This window comes from Gallus gallus, chromosome 3 (genome assembly GCF_016699485.2).
Source record: "Gallus gallus isolate bGalGal1 chromosome 3, bGalGal1.mat.broiler.GRCg7b, whole genome shotgun sequence".
NCBI lineage: Eukaryota > Metazoa > Chordata > Aves > Galliformes > Phasianidae > Gallus > Gallus gallus.
The window spans coordinates 89,817,665-89,837,528 of record NC_052534.1 but is presented as its reverse complement, the minus strand read 5'-3'; the positions used below and the strand labels follow the sequence as shown (position 1 = coordinate 89,837,528).

Below are 19,864 nucleotides of genomic sequence, written 5' to 3'. Positions count from 1 at the left end.
AGTAATAGTCAATATTTTTACAAAAATACCTTTCAAATATCACTTATTTACTAAAACAGGTCATAAACAACATGATGTGGTGAGATACTGATGCTCTGCAAAGTGAGTGCATTCAATTTGGTCTATATTTTAATTTGGCATTGAACTTCAAAACCTGTGTGGTAGCAGACTGATGGATACCTTAGCTGTTGAGTGAGGTGAATTCTCCAATAAATGAAAATTGTTTTTTAATTATAATGAATACACACTATGGCTTGAATTACTGCAAATCTGACAAAGTGATGTATTTGGAAAGACCTAAATTCAAGTTTCACATGACACTCTTAAAATTAATATCCATGGGAAAGGTTAATTATTAGCAGAAGTACATTTTTATCTCGTATGTTTTACAGAGTCCTTCTGTGAATTGCTGTGACTGTGAAGCATTCATCTTGTTTTCCCTGTAGTTTACTAAAATTCAGAATTTAGAGTTGCAAGCTCATTTATTTGGTGAAAAAAAAAATCTGTCCATAGTTAAATAAAACAGTAAAAAGAATAGGTCTCTCATTTTCTGAAAATGATTGAAGGATCTATATAAAGGTGCTACCATATGTATTACTGTTTTGTCATTGGCAGGAGGACAAAATTGACTGTGCAAATGTTACTATGGTCCACACAGTTCAGGAAACCCTGGCATAGAGTACCTAAAAAATTAGAGTTTCTATGAAATGAACACCAAGAAAATTTCTAAAACTGATTTATTTTTTTTCCGGGTTTCTTACAATGTGTAAGACTGAACGTTGAACCCAGCCTCTAAACTTATAGTCTGTGCTCATGATAAGGCTCTCAGTTATAGCAATCTCTCTGATATAAAAGTCATTCAAATGTCCTTATGTCCTTCCTGTTTATATGATTTATCTTTCTGCCTTTTTTTTTTTTTTTTTTTTTGGTATATTTGGTTCACAGAATTGGTATTGTTGAAATTATAAAATTGTTTGGGAAATAATTTGATAGAGTAGGTTTAATGTGGTACTTGTTATTATGAATGACCTCAACATTTATATTCCTTTTGAAATGAGATATAAAATACCTATTTTAAATATTGGAAGTAGTTTTATCATCCATAGCAATCTAGAGTGTGAATTGATTTATTTATTTAGATCTAAAACTCTTCTTGTATACAAACCTGGAGTTTTAGTTATTGTTTCATTAACTTCTCTCACTCCTTTACCTACAAGTAAAAAGACAAATTATCATTTTCATGAACATATTTGTTATTTTTTTAATAGAATGTTAAAACAATGCCTGATTGATGCAATTAACCCTTATGCAATAAAGTTATATTTAAAACAGAAGTAACTGATGTCTTGAATACTTAACATGTTCAAACCTATCCACTTAAACAAAAGCCATCAGAAAATAATTTAGGAAAGCAACATTTTTACTGTGAAAAGTTGTCCAGTTATATAATTATTTTATACACTTAGGCCCATAATTTTATATCAGTCTCTGCTATAAAAGAGAGCCTTATTTAGGGGACAAATACTATATCTAATTATGCATAATATTATGCTAAATATTATGCTAAATGCTAAATAAATAAACTGCATTAATAAAGTTTGCTACAGATTAGCAAAAAACATCTGGATTAAGAAGATAGGATCAGATATCATGGGAAAGAATCGTTAGAAGTATCATGTGCTATGCTTCTGATGTTCTCAGGAGCTATGCCTATTGATTTCAGCTAAAGCTGTGGCTTCATATTGTTAGACACTTAAAAATCACTGTCTGGTTGTATATTTTGTCTTATATAATTTCTGGTTCCTTTTCTTTCTCTTTAGGAGCAGAAATACACAGGTTAGACCGTTTAAGTGATAAAATAGGACAAAAAGCGTGGAGTGCACAAAGAGAATTATATCTCAAGACTGCATGCCAATAAAAAGGAAAATCAACTAAAAGCATACAAGAACTCTTACCTCAATGTATTAATTACATATTACCCATGAAAAATCATCCATTACACATCTAGAATAAGATTAATTTTTATGTACAGATTATACTTCTCTTGTTGAAACAAAGAACTTTAAAATGAACTACAATTCTAACCTTAAATCTATTTAGAGTTCTTTGACACATTAGAACTACATATAGTGTTGCAACTGTCTTTCCCATGGCATCTGATTGCCTTTCTTTTGCTCATGTTACAAAAATTAATTTTTTAAGTTTGCTAGATTAGGTACTCATCCATGTTTATTCACATGTAGAGGCCAAATTTAGCCCCCACAATTACATACTCAGAGTTATTCTAAGAAAATGATAGGAAATTTACATGAACATAAATAAAAGCGGAATCAGGTGCAAACATTTTATTTATTTATTAGTTTGCTGTTCTTTTTTATTATGGATGTTTTTCTTAGACAAAGAGCATTCCTGAATGAATTGAAAAGACAACTGAAGTAAAATAATTTTTTCTTACTTCTAGAAAATCATATATTAAACACTGAAGACATTTAAATACTCTTTAAAACTATGTCATAAGCATTAGGAGAAATATAGCTAAGAGTAATACTTTGTATTGTGTTGGTTTTTGTTGTTCTTGTTTGCTGGTAAGGAGTAAAATCATGTATATGTGCATACATATATATATACATACACATACCTCTATTGTCTGTTTGATTAATTGTAGATGCTGTGCTTATTTTAACTTTAAAATGGTTTCTTTCACAAAATAATTTAAAAAAAAAAACTATTGTGTAATATTCATATTTAAATAGTAATCAGGAAAATTCAGTCCTAGTATATAAAGAGCAAATGTTGGGGAAAATGAAATCCATCCAAGTAGGGCACAGCATATCACTCAATAATGACTTACTTTTACAAATAGGTGATTTTCCTGTCCATTTCATATCCGGCTTACATGTTCGATGCTCTGATCCACCAGCAAGAAAAAATCCTGGCTGACAGGTATACACCAAAGTATACCCTAAAGTAGGAAGATCTATTGCTTTCACATCTACATGTGCTGGTGTCTCTGGCTGCCTGCATGCATGAGCTGCAAAGGGTTTGTAAGAGTTAGAAAATGATACCAAAAAGCATCCACAGGATTAGCTTACTTAACTGAAAACAAATGCATGCCAACATATTCCCTGTCATTAAGTAAACTTTGTACACTTTTAGCAACATCAATAGCTTGTATTTCTAACAGGAATAGTCTGAGTGTATGGCTTGAAGGAAGATGAAAATGATATTTTTGAGCAATATGCTCATGATAGCAAGACTGGAAATAATTGAAGTGAGAGGAAGGACAAGTAAATTCATATCCTTTGAATACTGTACTGTCACAGCTTTAGGTATCACTTCCATTGTAAAGAACCTTAATACAGAGTGGTTACTGTGATAAATAAATTTATTATAAATTTCAAACAAACAAAAGTTTCCATATGAAGGCTTTATGCTTCTTTGTCTGTTGTACATGATATTGATTTATAAATATCCATAGTTAATCTGAAATGGTATAAGAATATAAGGTCATTCTAAGGAATATCTTTTAGCTTTGATCACCATATTTTAATACAATACTTATTAGATATCCACATTATTATAATGATAATACTTATTAGAGGTAAAGCTATAATGACACTAATTGTTTACAAGCGTAGCCCAGAAAAGTTGAATTTTAGTAAATTTCTAACTTATGCTTCAGGAAATCTAGCAAAACAAAAAGTCCAGAACTAATTTCAGGCTACTTTCTTTCTTTCTGTTAATCCAATACACAGACGCACACAAAGATAAAAGATTAACCTAAAACATTTAATGCAGTAAGTCAATGAGGAAAAACATTTTTTTAAGGAGTAAATTATTGTGCATTGTGTATTCAAGAAGAAAACAATATCTGAAAAATCTTACTTAAAAGTAATATCCTACATACATGTTTGTTCTTAGAACAGAAAGCAAAAGCAAAACAACAACAAGAAAAGCATACAGAATACTGTTAAATAAAATTGATTTTTCTGTAGCATGCTATTTAATATGATTTCCACATGCATTAATCTGTAACTCTTTCAAAATTGCACAGTGTACAAAGTCATTAGATAAGAAACTGCACTTACGAATACATTCAGACTGTATGCCACTCCAAGTTAAGTTAGCAAGACAAGAACGGGTTGTAGATCCCTGAATATGATAACCTTTTCTGCATCTGAAAAAGACTGTACTTCCAACCTAAGGATCAAAACAGAATATTAAATGAAAAAAGTAGCCATCATGTATAATCAGATATCAAGACAGTGATAAGCTAATAGATATCTGGTCACTGTTTTCAAGCTTTTTTTTTTTTTTTCCTCCATAACATGTAAAGTATGAAGAATAACCTTATCTGAAAGCAGCAAGTAGAAGATTATTGACAAGACTGTGCACATGGAAAAGAATGACATACATTTCCTCTTATAAGTTTGTCAGTGTGACAAACTAAATGAGAAATACGAATCTATTTGTTGTACATCACTCCACATATTCCAACAGAACCTGACCATAAAGTCTATTTTAAAGGTTTCTCATTGTGTTACTTCATCAAAAATATTTGAAGGGTAAAATGAAAAAATTGTAAGCAGTTTCATCCATAATTAAATTCTGGAAAACTCCAGGCCACAATTCCTTATACTGCATTCATTACCATAAAATACCTGTTTTACCTGAGATGTTCAACTGGTAGAGTAATGTTATGGAAATACTTTTTATAGTAAACTGTGACATGGTCTTTCCAGAAGAATCTGTAAAACAACTGATAAAGCTCTCTGTAGACTTGCACTGACAGAAGTGTGAAATATGGATAAAAATAAATGATGAAGGAAGACCTTCCATAACATAAGAAAGAGATTGTGTGAAAGTTCTAGTAAAACAGATTTATTGATAGTATTGACAAAAGTAACCAGGATATTACTCCAGGCCAAGATATTTGGGGATGTGGGTCTTACTAGTAAGCCATTGTTTTGACTTTACATAAAATACCTTGGCAGTAGAGATCAGGTGAAATGTAAAATTAAAAAAAAAAAAAAAAAAAAGTATCTGTAATTATACAATTTATTAATAAAGTAATATCACACAGAAAAATGAAAGCAAGCTGCAAATGGGCACTAACCAATGCATACTGATAAAACAGTTTGTTGGTATATAAATGCTGATAGCTCTACAATGCAGAATACACTGAAGGACTTCAACGGATATTAAAAACCGTCAGTACCTTCAAAAAAGGTGGATACCTATACAATTAGTTACCTAAAACAGATTATCATGATAGATGTTCAGCAAATGCAGTGCTGGATCTTCCTGAAGTGGCCTGGGAAATCAACTGATACTTTTAAAGGTCAAATTGATATGGCTTTGCAGGCTTATCTATTTGTAACTATTTTTAAACAGATTAATCTCTGTGTCTTGCCATGGACACACAGTATGTCCAGCAGAAACCAGAAGAGAGTGTAGCTAGTCTTGATTGTCATTCTGACTTCTGTGAAAATGCCAGTTATGATACAATAAGTAATGATGAGTTTCAAATATTTTCTCACTGATCCAAAAGATGAAGGAATACTTTAAGTTGTAGGTGCAGGGTAGTTACAGAGTTCTATTTCTTTTTTTTATTTTTACAGAAAAACAAAACAAAACAAAAAAAAAAAAAAAAACCAACAAAAAAAACATGGCCATGCCATGTCATGCCATATCATAAATTGTCATACTTACATATACAAAAAATAATAGTTATAAAAAAATCTACTTGACTAGTTTTAAAAGAAGTCTACATCTTTTTGTGCCAGACAGTGATGTCATCATAGTCCTGTTTTATATACAACTTTAACATAGAATTATTATTTGAGTTGGAGTGAAAGAACATACTTGAGAAAGATTAAGCCCAGAACAAATAAAAATCTGCCATTGCCTCCAGAAATGAACAAAAGTATTCAACTGAAATTAGAACATGAATTGTCCAGTGTAATTCTGGTATAAATGTCAGACAATTTGTAAAGCAGGTAAAAGTGGGAGAGGAAAATAAAGTAAAATAAAAATATCAGATGAGGTAGAATGAATACAGTTGCTTTTGAAGCCATGCTTGGGACAGGTGCAAGGGCAAGATGAGACAACTGTACCTACTACTAGAAGAATCACTTTGGGGGTGAGGGCAATACACAGCTAGGGAAGAAGTGCCTGGGCTCCTTCCGTCAAGAGCTGAGAAGCTGAGAGCTACAGCAGTGACACATAGCAAAGTTGCAGGAGAGGAGGGATACCAATAAACACAGGAAGGATTATTTAAGTAACAGTACTAATTTGATCATTATACCATGTGGCACACTGCCCTGGGTTCAGAAATAAGTATATACGTTTCAGATTCAAGTCACAAATATTTAAACCTCAAGAATCTATTGACATAAAGTTAATCAATGCATGTAGTTTGCTCCAAAAGTAATGCTACAATACATTTTTTTTTCAACAGTCAACACCATTAGCTATGCATTTTCACCAGCAATGAACAAGAGCTTGCATGCCATGCTCATAAAAATCTGCACCAGTGGAGGTGACTTACTGTTTCAGAGCTGCTATGACAGTGTCATTGCTAAAACTATAGTTTAAGACCTGGTATGATCTTGTTGCAAGAGAAAGGCTGTCTTATTTTGCGCAACTCTGAAAGTTCGAGCCTTCAGATTAGTCAGCATCACTATATTGTGTTCAGAGTTGATGGCTTGTCCAGGTTCCAGGAAATCCATGAGTGTCACCCTTTCCTATCCCAAAAGACAGTGTGCATCACTTTACTCATGTAGGGCTGCAACTTATACTTTTTATTCAATGGGGAATTCACAGTTCCCCACAGTGTTGGTTCAATAGGTCCTGACAAACTTGCAAACAGCATTCTTTCTGCTTCTTTGTGAACATTCATGGGACCCATGTGGTGCAAACTTTTCAACATACTAATGTTGCCACCATCATTTCCAACGCAATGAAGCTGATATTCAGCTCCATACACAGTTTCCTGGTTACAACCTCTGATTTTAATGGATGAGAAAATCAAGATCTCGCTTTCAACTTCGTAGTGTGGCAGCTGTGCATGGCCACCTGGGACATGGCTTGTCTTTCTTGTCACTGTTGCCACTGCTGAAATGCACCCCTTACCACCCAACTGTGCTAACTTCCAGTGTTTGGTCTCCATAAACATTCAGCATGTATCAGTGAATGTCAGTCTGTGCCACTTTTTTCTGCATGGAGGAATTAAATTCCTCTCCATTGCTTCACTGCTTCAACAGATTCTCCTGGAAGCTATATGAAGGCACACGAAAGGCAAGGAGTTGATACGGCAGAACCAATACGGCCAACCTAGTGGCCTCTTCTGATAGTGTCACCGCATCAGTGCACAAGCGAAGAGCAACTGATGTCACCTATCTCAACTTCAGTAAGGCCTTTGACACGGTACCCCAGAACATCCTTCTCTCCAAATTGGAAAGATTGGATTTGATTGGTGGACTGTTCAATAGATAAAGAACTGGCTGCAGGATCAAGTCCAGTGACTGGTGATCAACAGCACCATGTCTGGATGGAGATCAGTGACAAGTGGTGTCCCACAGGGGTCAGTGCTGGGGTCAATACTCCGTAATATCTTCATCAGTGACATTGACAGTGGGGTCAAGTGCACCCTTAGCAAGTTTGTTGATAACATCAAGCTGTGGGGTGCTGTCAACACACCAGAGGGATGGGATACCATCTGGAGGGACCTAAACAGGCTTGAGCAGTGGGCCCAACAAATTCACATGCAAGGTATTGTACCTGGGTTGAGGTAACATCCACTACCAGTACAAGCTGGGGGATAAAAGGATTGAGTGCAGCCCTACAAAAAAATAAGAAAATGAAACTGGGGTACTGGTGAATAGAAATCTGTACATGAGCCAGCAATGTGCCCTCACAGCCCAGAAAGCCACCTGTATCCTAGGCTGCATGAAAAGAAGCACAACCAGCAGGTCACAGGAGGTGATCTTGACACTCCACTCTGTGCTGGTGAAGCCTCACCCTGGAGTACTGCATCCAGATGTGGAGCCCTCAGCACAGAAGAGACACAGATCTGCTGAAGCATGTTCAGAGAATGGACACAAAAATGATCCAAGGGTTGGAACAGCTCTACTATTAGAAGAGGCTGAGAGAGCTGGGGCTTGTTCAGCCTGAAGAAGAGAAGGCAGCAAGGTGACCAGATAGTGGCCTTTCAATATCTAAACAGGAGCTATAGAAAAGAAAGGCACAAATTCTTTAGCAGGGTCTGTGGTGACAGAACAAGGGGAAACGATTTCAAGCTTAAAGAGGGTAGATTCAGGTTGGATATAAGGAAGAAATCTGTTACAGTGAGGGTGGTGAGGCACTGGAACAGCTTGCCTATTGATGTGGTTGATGCTCCATCCCTGGAGACTTCCTCGGTGAGGCTGGATCAGGCCCTCAGTTACCTGATCTAGCTAGCAGTGGTGTCCCTGTTAATTGCAAGGGAGTTGGACTAGATGGCCTGCAGAGGTCCCTTCCAACTCTCAGGATTCTATGATTCTGTGATTCATACGCACTTCCATGTCAGACACCATTTTGTCAGACTGGCCCTCTGCTACCATCTGTCATAAGGCAGCAACAGGTTATAGAATACTGGTGGGAAGATTAAATCTCTACTGCCACACCATGCCATCAACACCTGCTTTTGATATTGTGACCAATACAGTAAAACAGGAGGCACTACTTTCGGTGCAGCCCTTGAAAATAACAATTGTGTATTTGTGATGTTTGCACCCATTTTTATTTCCTCAGTCACTTTTATGATGTCACTCGGAAAACAAATATTGTTTGAGGAGTTTAGAAATCATAGAAAGGAGTAGAGTACCTGCAACCACCACAGAATTACTTTATATTCTCTGACTTTTAATAAAATGTAACATGAACTGATAATTTAGTAAAGACACTGACTTTTTCATCAAGGACTTCATGGATAAGACAGATCTTCAGTTCTTTGGCATTTACTGACTATTCATCAATGTAAGACAGAATTATGATCAAAAAGTGAAGTAATTATATAATCTGATATCAAATTAGGTAATCAATTTATACATAGTTCTCCTTTTTGAAGTCTCCTAGAGAATACATGATGTAATACAAGGTTAAAAGTTCTTCAAACTATATGTTAAAAAAAAAAAAAAGTGCTGAAATTTATGAAAGTTTATGTTAGACAATTAAGCCTACAGATAAGTCAATGTATTTGCGATTATTAAATGCATTTTCATTTCAAGAAGCTAACAAATAAAAGAAATAATTACCTCATAACCTCTGGAACTGTTTTGCATTCCAAAATGTGGAGTGCCAGGGTCTGTACACGTATTGTGAGCTGGATCTATTGTAAAATATGAAACATTTACAGATATTACTATTACACAGAAAGAATAGGCTACTATTTGCAAAGATTAATTCATCAATGTAAAGTAATAATAATAATCACATATTTAATACACGTGTGTATTTCAGTATACAATGAAATCCAATGGTGAATCCAATAAAGAGATCAATGGTTAATTCAGATTTCTAACAACAACAAAAAAATTTGCTTTCTTATAGCATGTAAATTACTTACATTTTATAGAATTTGTCCTATATTTTATAGAATTTGTCCCATGTCATCATGAAAATAAATGTTTCAAATGGACTATTATCTCAGATTTTGCTGGAGAATAAAAATAAAGCCCTCTTCCTACCCAAAAAAAGATACACCAATAGAGTTTGGCTAATTAAATGACCATAAAAATGAATGATAATTTTCATAAGTATAAATTAACACAGTTTAAAATCAATTTTGATTCACTTATGCCCACTTCACATTCTGATGGTGTATTTTCACTGAGAATGCCAAAGCACCAGATCTGATAGATGTTGCTGTACTATATGATTCCTTCTTGGCAATCAAGTCTGCTTCTGTGTAGACTGCAATTTGAAGAACAGAATTTGGGCCCATATTTTATCTGTAACAATTTGTAATTTTCTGTAGAAGAAAAATTGACATATATAACATATGTTATTTCACTCTCAGTCAACTTCCCTTTTCATGTTCACTATCACAAGAGCACTACAGTTCAACTGGACTGATATTACTAAAATCTTAAAAATTTTGGTGGATGTTAACCTAACATGTGAAAATAAAAGTCAAACATATTGAGAAGTTCAAGGACTGTTTACAAATTATCATAAGCTGGAATACTACTGCTAGTAATAGAAATAGAAACTGCATTTTCATATACATCTATATTATGCTATATAAAATGTGAACAGAATTGACATGATATCATTTTGAAATTTGATTCACCTTACATTTTGATTTTGCAAACCTTGTTGCATCTCTTAAAAAAACATGGATATACAGGCTATATTGGAATGAGTTTATTTAGAAATACAAGAGTCTTTTTTCATGATCACACCAAAATCTTTTTTTTTTTTATCAAGTCACTGGGTCAAATGCTGATGTCAGTGGGAGTTACAGGTGTCCAGCATTTCTCACAGTTAATCTGATTATGTATCATGCTAAAAGTCTATCACCTGTACATCAGTCAATGAGAAATGGATAGTGCTTGGCAGTTTACCAGTATTTCAAATGATCAGACCCTGCACACTTCATTTTTTTGAACTCTACCAGCCACATACATAAGGTCCAAAAATCTTTTTGATTTAGGATTGATTTTGATAAAAGCCTTTAACTCTCCAGTGACAGAATGCAGTCTTTAATCTGCAAAAATCTTCTGTGTATCTATAATGCTTCATAAATAGATGGAACTAATTTATTGACACTCCGCATTTCCAGTAGACAAGCAATCATGTGAATTTATAAATGACTTCATATGTGATTGTGTCTATCCTGTCTTTTTAAACTCAAAACATTACCTTATTTATCTGGTTCTTTTTATATTACATAGAAGTTTTCTGCATTTGGAAAGCTAATTGCTAGACTTGTGATAGTGTAATAGTGTATCAAAAAATATTCTCAGCAGAAAAAGCACAAGTAATGGTAATTAATACCAATGCATGTTGGTTGTATTCCACTCCAAGTACCATCTGCTTGGCAAAATCTTCTTGAAGAGCCTATTAGAATAAAAGGAGGTCTGCACTGAAAGCTAACTTCAGATCTGTAGGTAAAGCTTTTTCCATTCAAGCGTCCTTCTGCTGGTGTACCAGGGTCACCACAAAACACCGCTAATATATGAAAAAAAGAAAAGTTCAAATCAGGAATACTGAATATGAGAGGAAATGCTATCTTTGTTCATTTATCTGTGTAGCTCAAATGAATTATTGACAGCAATTTAAAAATAATTGTCACTATTATAGTTAATGTAAGCATCAAAATAAACCTGTAAAAACAGACCTTTTAACTGAGACACTTAAATGTTTATTAGATTTGGTTCACAAAGTAATTTCAAAGTACTCAGTGCTAAATGCATGCAATTCTCACATCATTCACCCTCAAGTGAGTTTGCTCAAAATTTTTGAACTAACTAAGTAAAGGGAAAAATGTTTGTCAGGGTCTTGACGAATTTCAAGCATTCAAGGTCAGAATATGACAGGTTAAGAAGAAACTGAAAAACAAATGGCAAACAGAGTATGTGATCTAGCCAAGTGCTTTTTAAACTGAGAGGAAAAAAAATTACTGTAAGTCTGAGACAGTTTGGTGAACCCCAACACAATGGATCCTGAAAACTTACGCAAACATTGTGGGATGTCTCCCCGCCATATTCCTCGACCCTCACAGGAAAGAATAGCTGTGTTAGATAGCTGATAGCCTTCTGCACAGCTGTAACTCACACTAGCACCCCAGTGATAATCAGATCCTTCCACTTTTCCATAGAGTACTGGTGGAGGTGGGCCACAGGTGATAGCTAGATCATAAAAAGAGAAGTTGGAATGTCAAGATTTTATAAGGTTTAGGAGAAGTTAAGATAATGTCTTGTTATACTTTTGTAACAAATACATAAATAAATATATGCTGTTCAGGTCTAAAAAGAAAAAAAAAAAAGGTGTCGACATAGCAAACTGTAGTAAATAGAAAAGCAATTTAAATACAAAAATACCTCCTCTAGGCCTAGGAAGTCCCTGAGCTCTAGGTTGCTGGAAGCTAGAATATTATATACTTTACCTATATAGAGTCTCTTCTCTATAAATTCATGGGTGATCACTGTTAGTAACAGGGTACTGAGCTAGGTATAATTACTGTTCAAACACATTTAAAAAAAATATTTACATTTTATTTTAAAGCTTTTTATATGGCCTTTTCTTGCTTTCTTTTCAGCATTCAATGGACATTGGCTTCATTCATAATTATATGCCTAAGAATCTCTAGAACTATTCTGATGTATTCCAGCTTCTGAAAAAGTATAGAAAATGATGAACTCTGGAGTGATCAAGTTTGCACTCTTGCATCAGTACTTTCAACAAAGAGCGCATCTTTAAATTCATCGACCCACTGATTTCTACAACAGAAACTATGGTCTGTCAACTGCGTATGCCAAAATTTAATTATAAGGCTAGACTTAGACAACACTTTAAAGTGGTACTAGATGTGGTAGCATTCTGTAGGCAGCAAATGCCTTGAGCTGTTGAATTTACCCTCTGATCTCTGGCAATAATGCTTAGAATTTTCACCATACTGCCTTACTTGCCTTTCAGCTCCATATCTACTATGACCATTATGTTAGCACTTATAATCAGCTATTTATCCTAATAATTATTTATGATGACCACGATACTGCAACACGGGATTCTTTAATGACAAGCTTGGTTTGGAAGATTCCCTTGAGGAATATTGGCCATTTAATTCAAGACAAAAGAGAAAAAAAAAAAAAAAAAAAAAAAAAAAGGGTACTTCATTCCTGAGAATTTTCAGCAAAGCATTTTGGTAGTCTTCACTGCAGACTGATTTTGTCCTACAGTAGTCATTTATATCAGTATTGTAACTTATTTTATGTTGTGACATTTATACAATATAAATATAAATATTACACTAATGTATATCCACGTTTTAGTTGCATTTGTATGTTTATTGTCCCAGAGAAAATACTGACAATTTTTGTATAAATACACAGATAGATATTCATTATACAAATATGATATTATATTTATTTTAGATATTAATATACAGTATAAAAATTGTATTTTTTATCTATTTTTCAAATGCACACCTTTGCAAATTGGTTTACTCTGGTTCCAAGTGCTGTCTTTTATACAACGCATGGTAGATGAACTGGCAGGCTCCATCACATATCCTGGATTGCACTGATAGCTGACTGTCTTATTAAAGGTGAAATCATTTCCAAACTGAATGCCATTTGCTAATGCACCTGGATCTCCACAGCTGATCACTAGTGAAGAAAAGACAAAAAGGCTTTTTTTTTCAATAAACATAATGAAACATTAAGCTATATATAGCTAACCTTTGTTGGTTTGTTTGTTTGTTTCAAGTGGAAAGTAAGAATATTTTAAACAGATTTCACACAAAATCAAAAACTTAGTTAAAAATCAAATTTTGATGGATTGCAATAATCTGAGCCAAATTTTGAGTTCAAATATTATTTGAATCAACAATTTTAGAATCTATAGAATCATAGAAATGTTTTGGTTGGAAGGGACCTTAAAAATCATAGTTGAATAAACTAGCTTAAACTAGCATGTTCTACTGACATAGAATATTGTTATGTTAGTGGTAGTTTTGATAGGGACATTTGTAACAGTGTATCTTATGTAGATCACTTGATGTAATCCCAACAGTTACGAAATTCTTGAGATATTTTTTTGAATTGGTACCACTGAGCTCAGAATTTAATTCATATTTCTAACAATTGTCTTGTTTAGTCCTGGAAGGAAGATTTTGTACAACATGATAAAACTAAGTATTATTTACCTGGCATTACATCTATCAAAGGAGATAAAGGTAGGTTTTCTAACAGATTCCATAATTTTGAGTAACTTCCTCCCAGGGTTATGTATGCACCGACTGACTTTGCTGCCCTTTCCCCATTTCCCAGTGAGCCTGTGCTCAAGGCCAGCTCTGATTCAGTGCAAACGTAACCTAGGATCAGACTGCATTGGAAAAAGCAGCTTTGTGGCTTCTCCGTTTGTTTGAGAGCTATATTTAAGCTCAAAGCCTCGCCTTTGATCTTTGACTGAGCTACACAGCAGGTATGTCTATGCCTGGCCATGTACCTTGCTGACTAGACTGACTAGACTTATCAGCTTGTTCAGAATTTGCCTTGTCACTGCAGACTTGCCTAGAGATCACTGGGCTGTGGTGGTCTCACATTACTGTCACTGAACCCGTTGTGCTCTCTTTGCTCAGTACTGTAGGCCTGGCCTCATCAGCAAGGTCACTGGACCTGCTGGCCTGGCTGTTCCTCTCCACGCTGGTGGAGCAGCTCAGACTCACTGCTCCCTGACTCTTGGTCCTGAACAGAATGACTGTGAGTCAGATCTGACTCAGTTGTGTCACAAAATAAGCAGGCACAACAATGCATCCAACTAGATAAAATCTGATTTAGACCTACCTGCGTACATAAATTACAAAGAAGCTAAAGAAAATTTTAGAGGAACACTTATTCTAAGCGATAATGTAATGTTTTTAATTCATAAGATATTCACAAGATACGTGAATCTTGTGATTCACCTACAGAAAAGTTACCTATGTATCCATCTTAAAAAGTTATTTCTGGCAACTTTTGGCATGTGTTAAAAACATATACCTTTAAGCACATAAAATATTTATGTATCTCAAATTAGAGAAATAGGACAAAATGTGCTTCTTTTTTCATAACAAAATAATCATTTCAGAAGGAACGTTAGCTGTCTTAATATTTTAAAGCTTTAGAGGGAAAAAATATATATATTTCTGACCTGTGCAGTCTGGAGCAGTGCCAGTCCATGTCCCATTGGCAGTACAATGTCGAGTAGTTAGCCCTGAAGTTTTGTAACCTTCCCAGCAAGCATAAATAACCGAGCTGGAGAATAATATTCCATCACTGTATATTATCATACCATTGGCTGGAGTGCCAGGGTTTCCACAAGATACAGCTGTGAAAAAAAGTTTAAAAAATGAAATACTTCCATGATAGGTGATTAGCTGGGGGGGGGAAAAAAAAAAAAAAAAAAAAAAAAAAAAAAGTGATCAATTATTTTTAATCAGCTTGCCTTTTAAAAATGGTATAGCAAATGTTATTAAGAAAATGCTTAATGAGTGTAATTTTGACTAGGAAGCTACAGTTATTACACAGAAGTATAGTGTAGAGATAATAGCTCCACCTTCCTTAGAGAACTGGATGAATTTCACTTATAATGCTAATAAAACAAATTGAAGACAATTTGCAGATACTGGTCAAGGTGCAACACACCCGCAACACGCACTAGGAAAACTTGGATACTGTCAGTAACACTAAATGTACTTATGGAATTTATGCAAAGATCTTTTTAACATTTGCCAAAACAACAGTTTGATAGTGATTGCCTTTAAAATAATCACACACTATACATATATTTATTTTACTTATTGACTTATTATTTTGGTTAGTAACAGAATGACAGAGTTGCAGAATGGGTTATGCTGGAAGGGATCCCTGGTCCAATACCCTACTACAAGTAGGGTCAGTTAAAGCCAGTTACCCAGGACCATGACCATATGGTATTTTGAATATCTCCAAAAAGATATATTCTATGACCTCTCTGGGCAACCTGTGGCAGTGCCCAGATGAGAACTCCTACGCTTCAGTTTTGCCTGTTGCCCTGTCCCTGGGCAACAATGAAAAGAACCTAGTTCGAATGTCTTTGCACTCTCCCTTCAGGTATTTATAGGCACTGATAAGACCTCCCCCAAACCTCCTCTGCTCCAGGCTTACTCTGAATATTACTGATGTTTAGTATCATAAATGCCTTTTTATAGTTATGGCCTTCAGACAGGAGGAAAAAGGATGAGGTATACTTCTCATTATTACTTCCGTTGCACTGTTAGATAGAAATACAATAGTCCTGCCTTTTCACTGCTCTAGGACTGTTACAGATGTCTCTGTATATTCCAGGCTTCTTTGCAGGAGTCCCTGCCTGCTCCCAGATCATCATCATTTTTAGTGTAGACAAAACTATAAAAAGAATGTGTCTTTATATTGCTTTGGATTATTTAAGGCATTCATAGAATCATAGAAACGTTGGAAAAGACCACTAGGATCATCTAGTCTGACCACCAACCTGTCGCCACCATGCCCACTAAAACAGGTCCCTCAGTGCCATATCTACACATTCCTTGAACTTCTCCAGGGACACTGACTCAACCATCTCCCTGGACAACCTGTTCCAGTACTCGACCACTCTTTCAGAGAAGAAATTTTTCGCAATATTCAACTTGAACCTCCCCTGGTATAAATTGAAGCCATTTTCTATCCTCCTATTATGTAATAGGAGGATAGAAATTATTTATTATTCATATACATATATTATGTAATAAAGAAATATATGCTGTTCAGCTCTAAAAAGAAAAAAAAATAGTGTTGACATAGCAAACTGTAATAAATAGAAAAGCAATCTGGGAGAACAGACTGACCTCCACTTTGCCACAACCTCCTTTGAGGGAGTTGTAGAGAGTAATAAGGTCTTTCCTAAGCTTTCTCTATCCCAGCTCCCTCAGCCACTCCCCATAAGGCCTGTGCTCCAAATCCGTCAGCACCTTTGTTGCCCTTCTGTGGACACACTCAAGGCCCTCAACATCCTTCTTGCAGTGAGGGGCCCAAAACTGAACACAGTACTCAAGGTGCAGCCTCACCAGTGCCAAATAAAGGGAGACAATCACTTCCATAGTTCTGCTGGCTACACTATTTCTGATACAGGCCAGGATGCTATTCATTAATTATTCAATGTGTTGACACTGTATTTGAACTGTCCTGTATCTTTCTAGAGTTTTGGATGACCTGCACCTGAACTCAAAAGGATAGTATGAGGTGCTTTGTAAAGAATATACGTACACTGACCTGCTCACCTCAAACTTTGCCACAGCAACATTTTAAATGACTTTTGCTTTTATGAGTAGGGAGAGAACCATAAATCTTACAATCTCTACTGTTCATGATGCAGTGGATAATGGTCTCATGTGGCCCAGTAAAACCTCAGCCGAAGAAATAAAAATAGAATGCATTCTGGAATAATCCAGTTTTCAGATGAAATATGCTTCATATCAACCAATCCAAACAGAAATAGCCACAAATGCTTTTCTTTTACAGGTGAGTAGATGACCATTATTGTATACTTTCCTTCTGAGTCTACCAAAAGTAGATTGCAAAATGGTTACTACATAGCATAGATAAAATTGGTACAACAAAAATAAAATTGAAATTTAAACAAAAGTGAGAAAATGAAATGAAGAATAAAGGTACTGGTGTTTATCCATTATTCCCAGCATTTGACTGCAAATTTTTAGGATGAAGAGTCATGATGTGATAGCTTGAGATTCTGTCTCTTTCTGGACATGAGTGGAATCAGTCTACAGATAGAACCCTGATATAATAAACTCCATAAATAAATAAACAAATAAACAAACAAATAAATAAATAGAATCAGATAGCTCACACATCCTGTAACAGTTTGTTACAGATGTTCATCTTGAAGCCTGAAGATGGTAGAGGTTACTAATGGAAATGCTATGTCTTATTTTGCACTGCCAGCTTCTATTTTAGTTATGCAAATCTTCATGGTTCCATGCACAATATTCAGTGCAGGTGCTGATGCAAATCTTATGTACATTCTTCCAAGTAGAGCACCTTAATATCTTCAAGAAGCAGCAGCAGTTCTCAGATTTATGCATGAAGGGATGTTTATAGTGCTTCTGAGAATAACTGGGCTTCTCTCTGTCATCTTTAGATCTCAAATTTTCTCAAGTATTTGTGTGTGAAAACATTTAACACCAAGACCTTCAGCGAAAAAGACAATGAGGACTAATGGCATGTTTTCCAAAGATAGGAACGTTAGAACTGATATGGAGCAAGTGTTATCAATTCTGAAGTAACTTCCAGCAATTCTGCCTATGAGGATATATGCATTGGCAGGAAGCCTTTTAAATATTCTTGGGTTTTATAAGCATTTTGGGGCCTCTGATGTTCTGCATTAATTACTTTAGCAATTGCTAAATCACTCAATCACAGGTTCAAACAAAGGCATTAACATACTAAAATTTTATGCAGTGTGTGACTTCTGTATAGGTGGAATAAATACCAGATGTGTGTAATAGCAAGCTGAGATAAAAACAGTTATAAACTCTGAGGATTTGTCACTGTGATATGCTTTACACAGTGTGTGCAGGGCTGAAAAAATGGTTTCCTCATAATCTCATTGTCACTTATACTAAACAAAAAACAATCCAAGCAGAAAGAAAAGTTGAAAGAAAGGTTTCTTTTCATGATTTTTCTGGAAACATAAAGCTTAAGAAAAAAAAAAAAAAGATACGAAAATCAGCAGCATTTCACATACCACTGATTGCCACTGACTGCTGCCATATTTAATGTCTCTAAGAGAAAATACAAGAAAGGACACTGAAGAACTTCAATTTTCTCCTGTAAATATTGATTCTGTGCCTTCTGCAATTTTAATACAGGTTAGACAATCAATCTGTACTGAGGAATACTGAAAAATAATAATTGTTAGATGCTAATAAGATATCATTAATAAAATATGTTTTTTTATACTATCTTCCAGTTTATAGATCAGTATAGCAGCCATGAGATACTACAGAATCCATAAACTATTTTTTTCATTCCATTGTTACATGTGTTTTCCAGAAATATTTGTTGCTGTTTTTCTTCTGAAAAACCTAACATAAAACTAGTCTTTCATAAAATAAAGTTTCTAAAAAAAATTAACTTATGTGGAAGAAATATTTATTAATTTCTTCTTAGTTAAGAAAGCAACATTATTTTGTCATTTGTTCAGTCCTTGATGCCTAGACACTACACAGAAAGAAATGAAGATGGATGATGGCTTTATTTATAACACTGTTATCATATTTTCAAGCAGTAGCATTTTTTTAATTTCATATTTTACTTAGGTATCTCTTCTCTATTTCCAGTCTCATTAGTTGTTGAACTAGAATTATTTTCTTTTTTTATAAACACATACTATAAAACCTTAAATGTTTGTACTTTTGTTTTTAATCAAAATATTAATTGCTTGCAAACTATATCAAATTTCTGCAGAAATATTTGAAAGCATATTTTTGTCATATATTTCTTTTTAATAAAACAATACAATTCCATTTATAAGGTATTCTGGGCAGCCTGGTCTAGTGGTTGGTGGCCCTGCACATAGCAGAGGGGTTGAAACTCAATGATCATTGTGGTCCTTTTCAACCCAGGCCATTCTATGATTCTATTCAATAGTGCCATAAATACTGATGGTGTCATCAATACTTACCTTCACACACAGGCTGTATACCTGACCAAGACCCATTAAGCAGGCACGTTCGTTCTGAAGATCCTCTCAGTTGATAACCCATTTCACAGGAGAAACGAAGCAAACTTTTTATTTTGAACTCATCTCCTAATCTAGACCCATGGGCTGGTATTCCTGGATCATCACAGTAGCCAGGATTATTTCCTATAACAATACAACACAGCAGAATTATTGGTACAGATATTACAGGTAACTATAGTGGCAGCATGGATTCTGTCTTGTGAATAATACTTCTAGCTGGATTATTTCTATCTCAGAGGTCTTATTAACCAGTCAATTGCTTTATCACAAGAAGTGACTGATACAGGAAGTGCAACACAAGGTTGTCAAGGAGGTATGGTCTCAATACCAACAATTTATTATAAATTTTGTTATAATT

At 34.7% G+C, this 19,864-nt stretch overlaps 1 protein-coding gene across 2 annotated transcripts in view; it reads right to left on the bottom strand.

The window, feature by feature from the left end:
* Positions 1 to 19,864, bottom strand: part of CSMD1 (CUB and Sushi multiple domains 1) — a 1,033,500-nt gene that overhangs the window by 19,913 nt on the left and 993,723 nt on the right. The window contains exons 57-65 of one of the 2 annotated variants that reach the window (XM_015284920.4): positions 19,447 to 19,629; positions 14,899 to 15,075; positions 13,194 to 13,373; positions 11,721 to 11,894; positions 11,041 to 11,214; positions 9,297 to 9,370; positions 4,089 to 4,200; positions 2,852 to 3,031; positions 1,166 to 1,210 (exon numbers count right to left, since the gene is read on the bottom strand). In XM_015284920.4, the coding sequence (XP_015140406.2) occupies positions 1,166 to 1,210; positions 2,852 to 3,031; positions 4,089 to 4,200; positions 9,297 to 9,370; positions 11,041 to 11,214; positions 11,721 to 11,894; positions 13,194 to 13,373; positions 14,899 to 15,075; positions 19,447 to 19,629 (1,299 nt within the window). The remainder of the gene's footprint in view (positions 1 to 1,165; positions 1,211 to 2,851; positions 3,032 to 4,088; positions 4,201 to 9,296; positions 9,371 to 11,040; positions 11,215 to 11,720; positions 11,895 to 13,193; positions 13,374 to 14,898; positions 15,076 to 19,446; positions 19,630 to 19,864) is intronic. The other variant, XM_015284921.4, reaches the window with a different exon arrangement.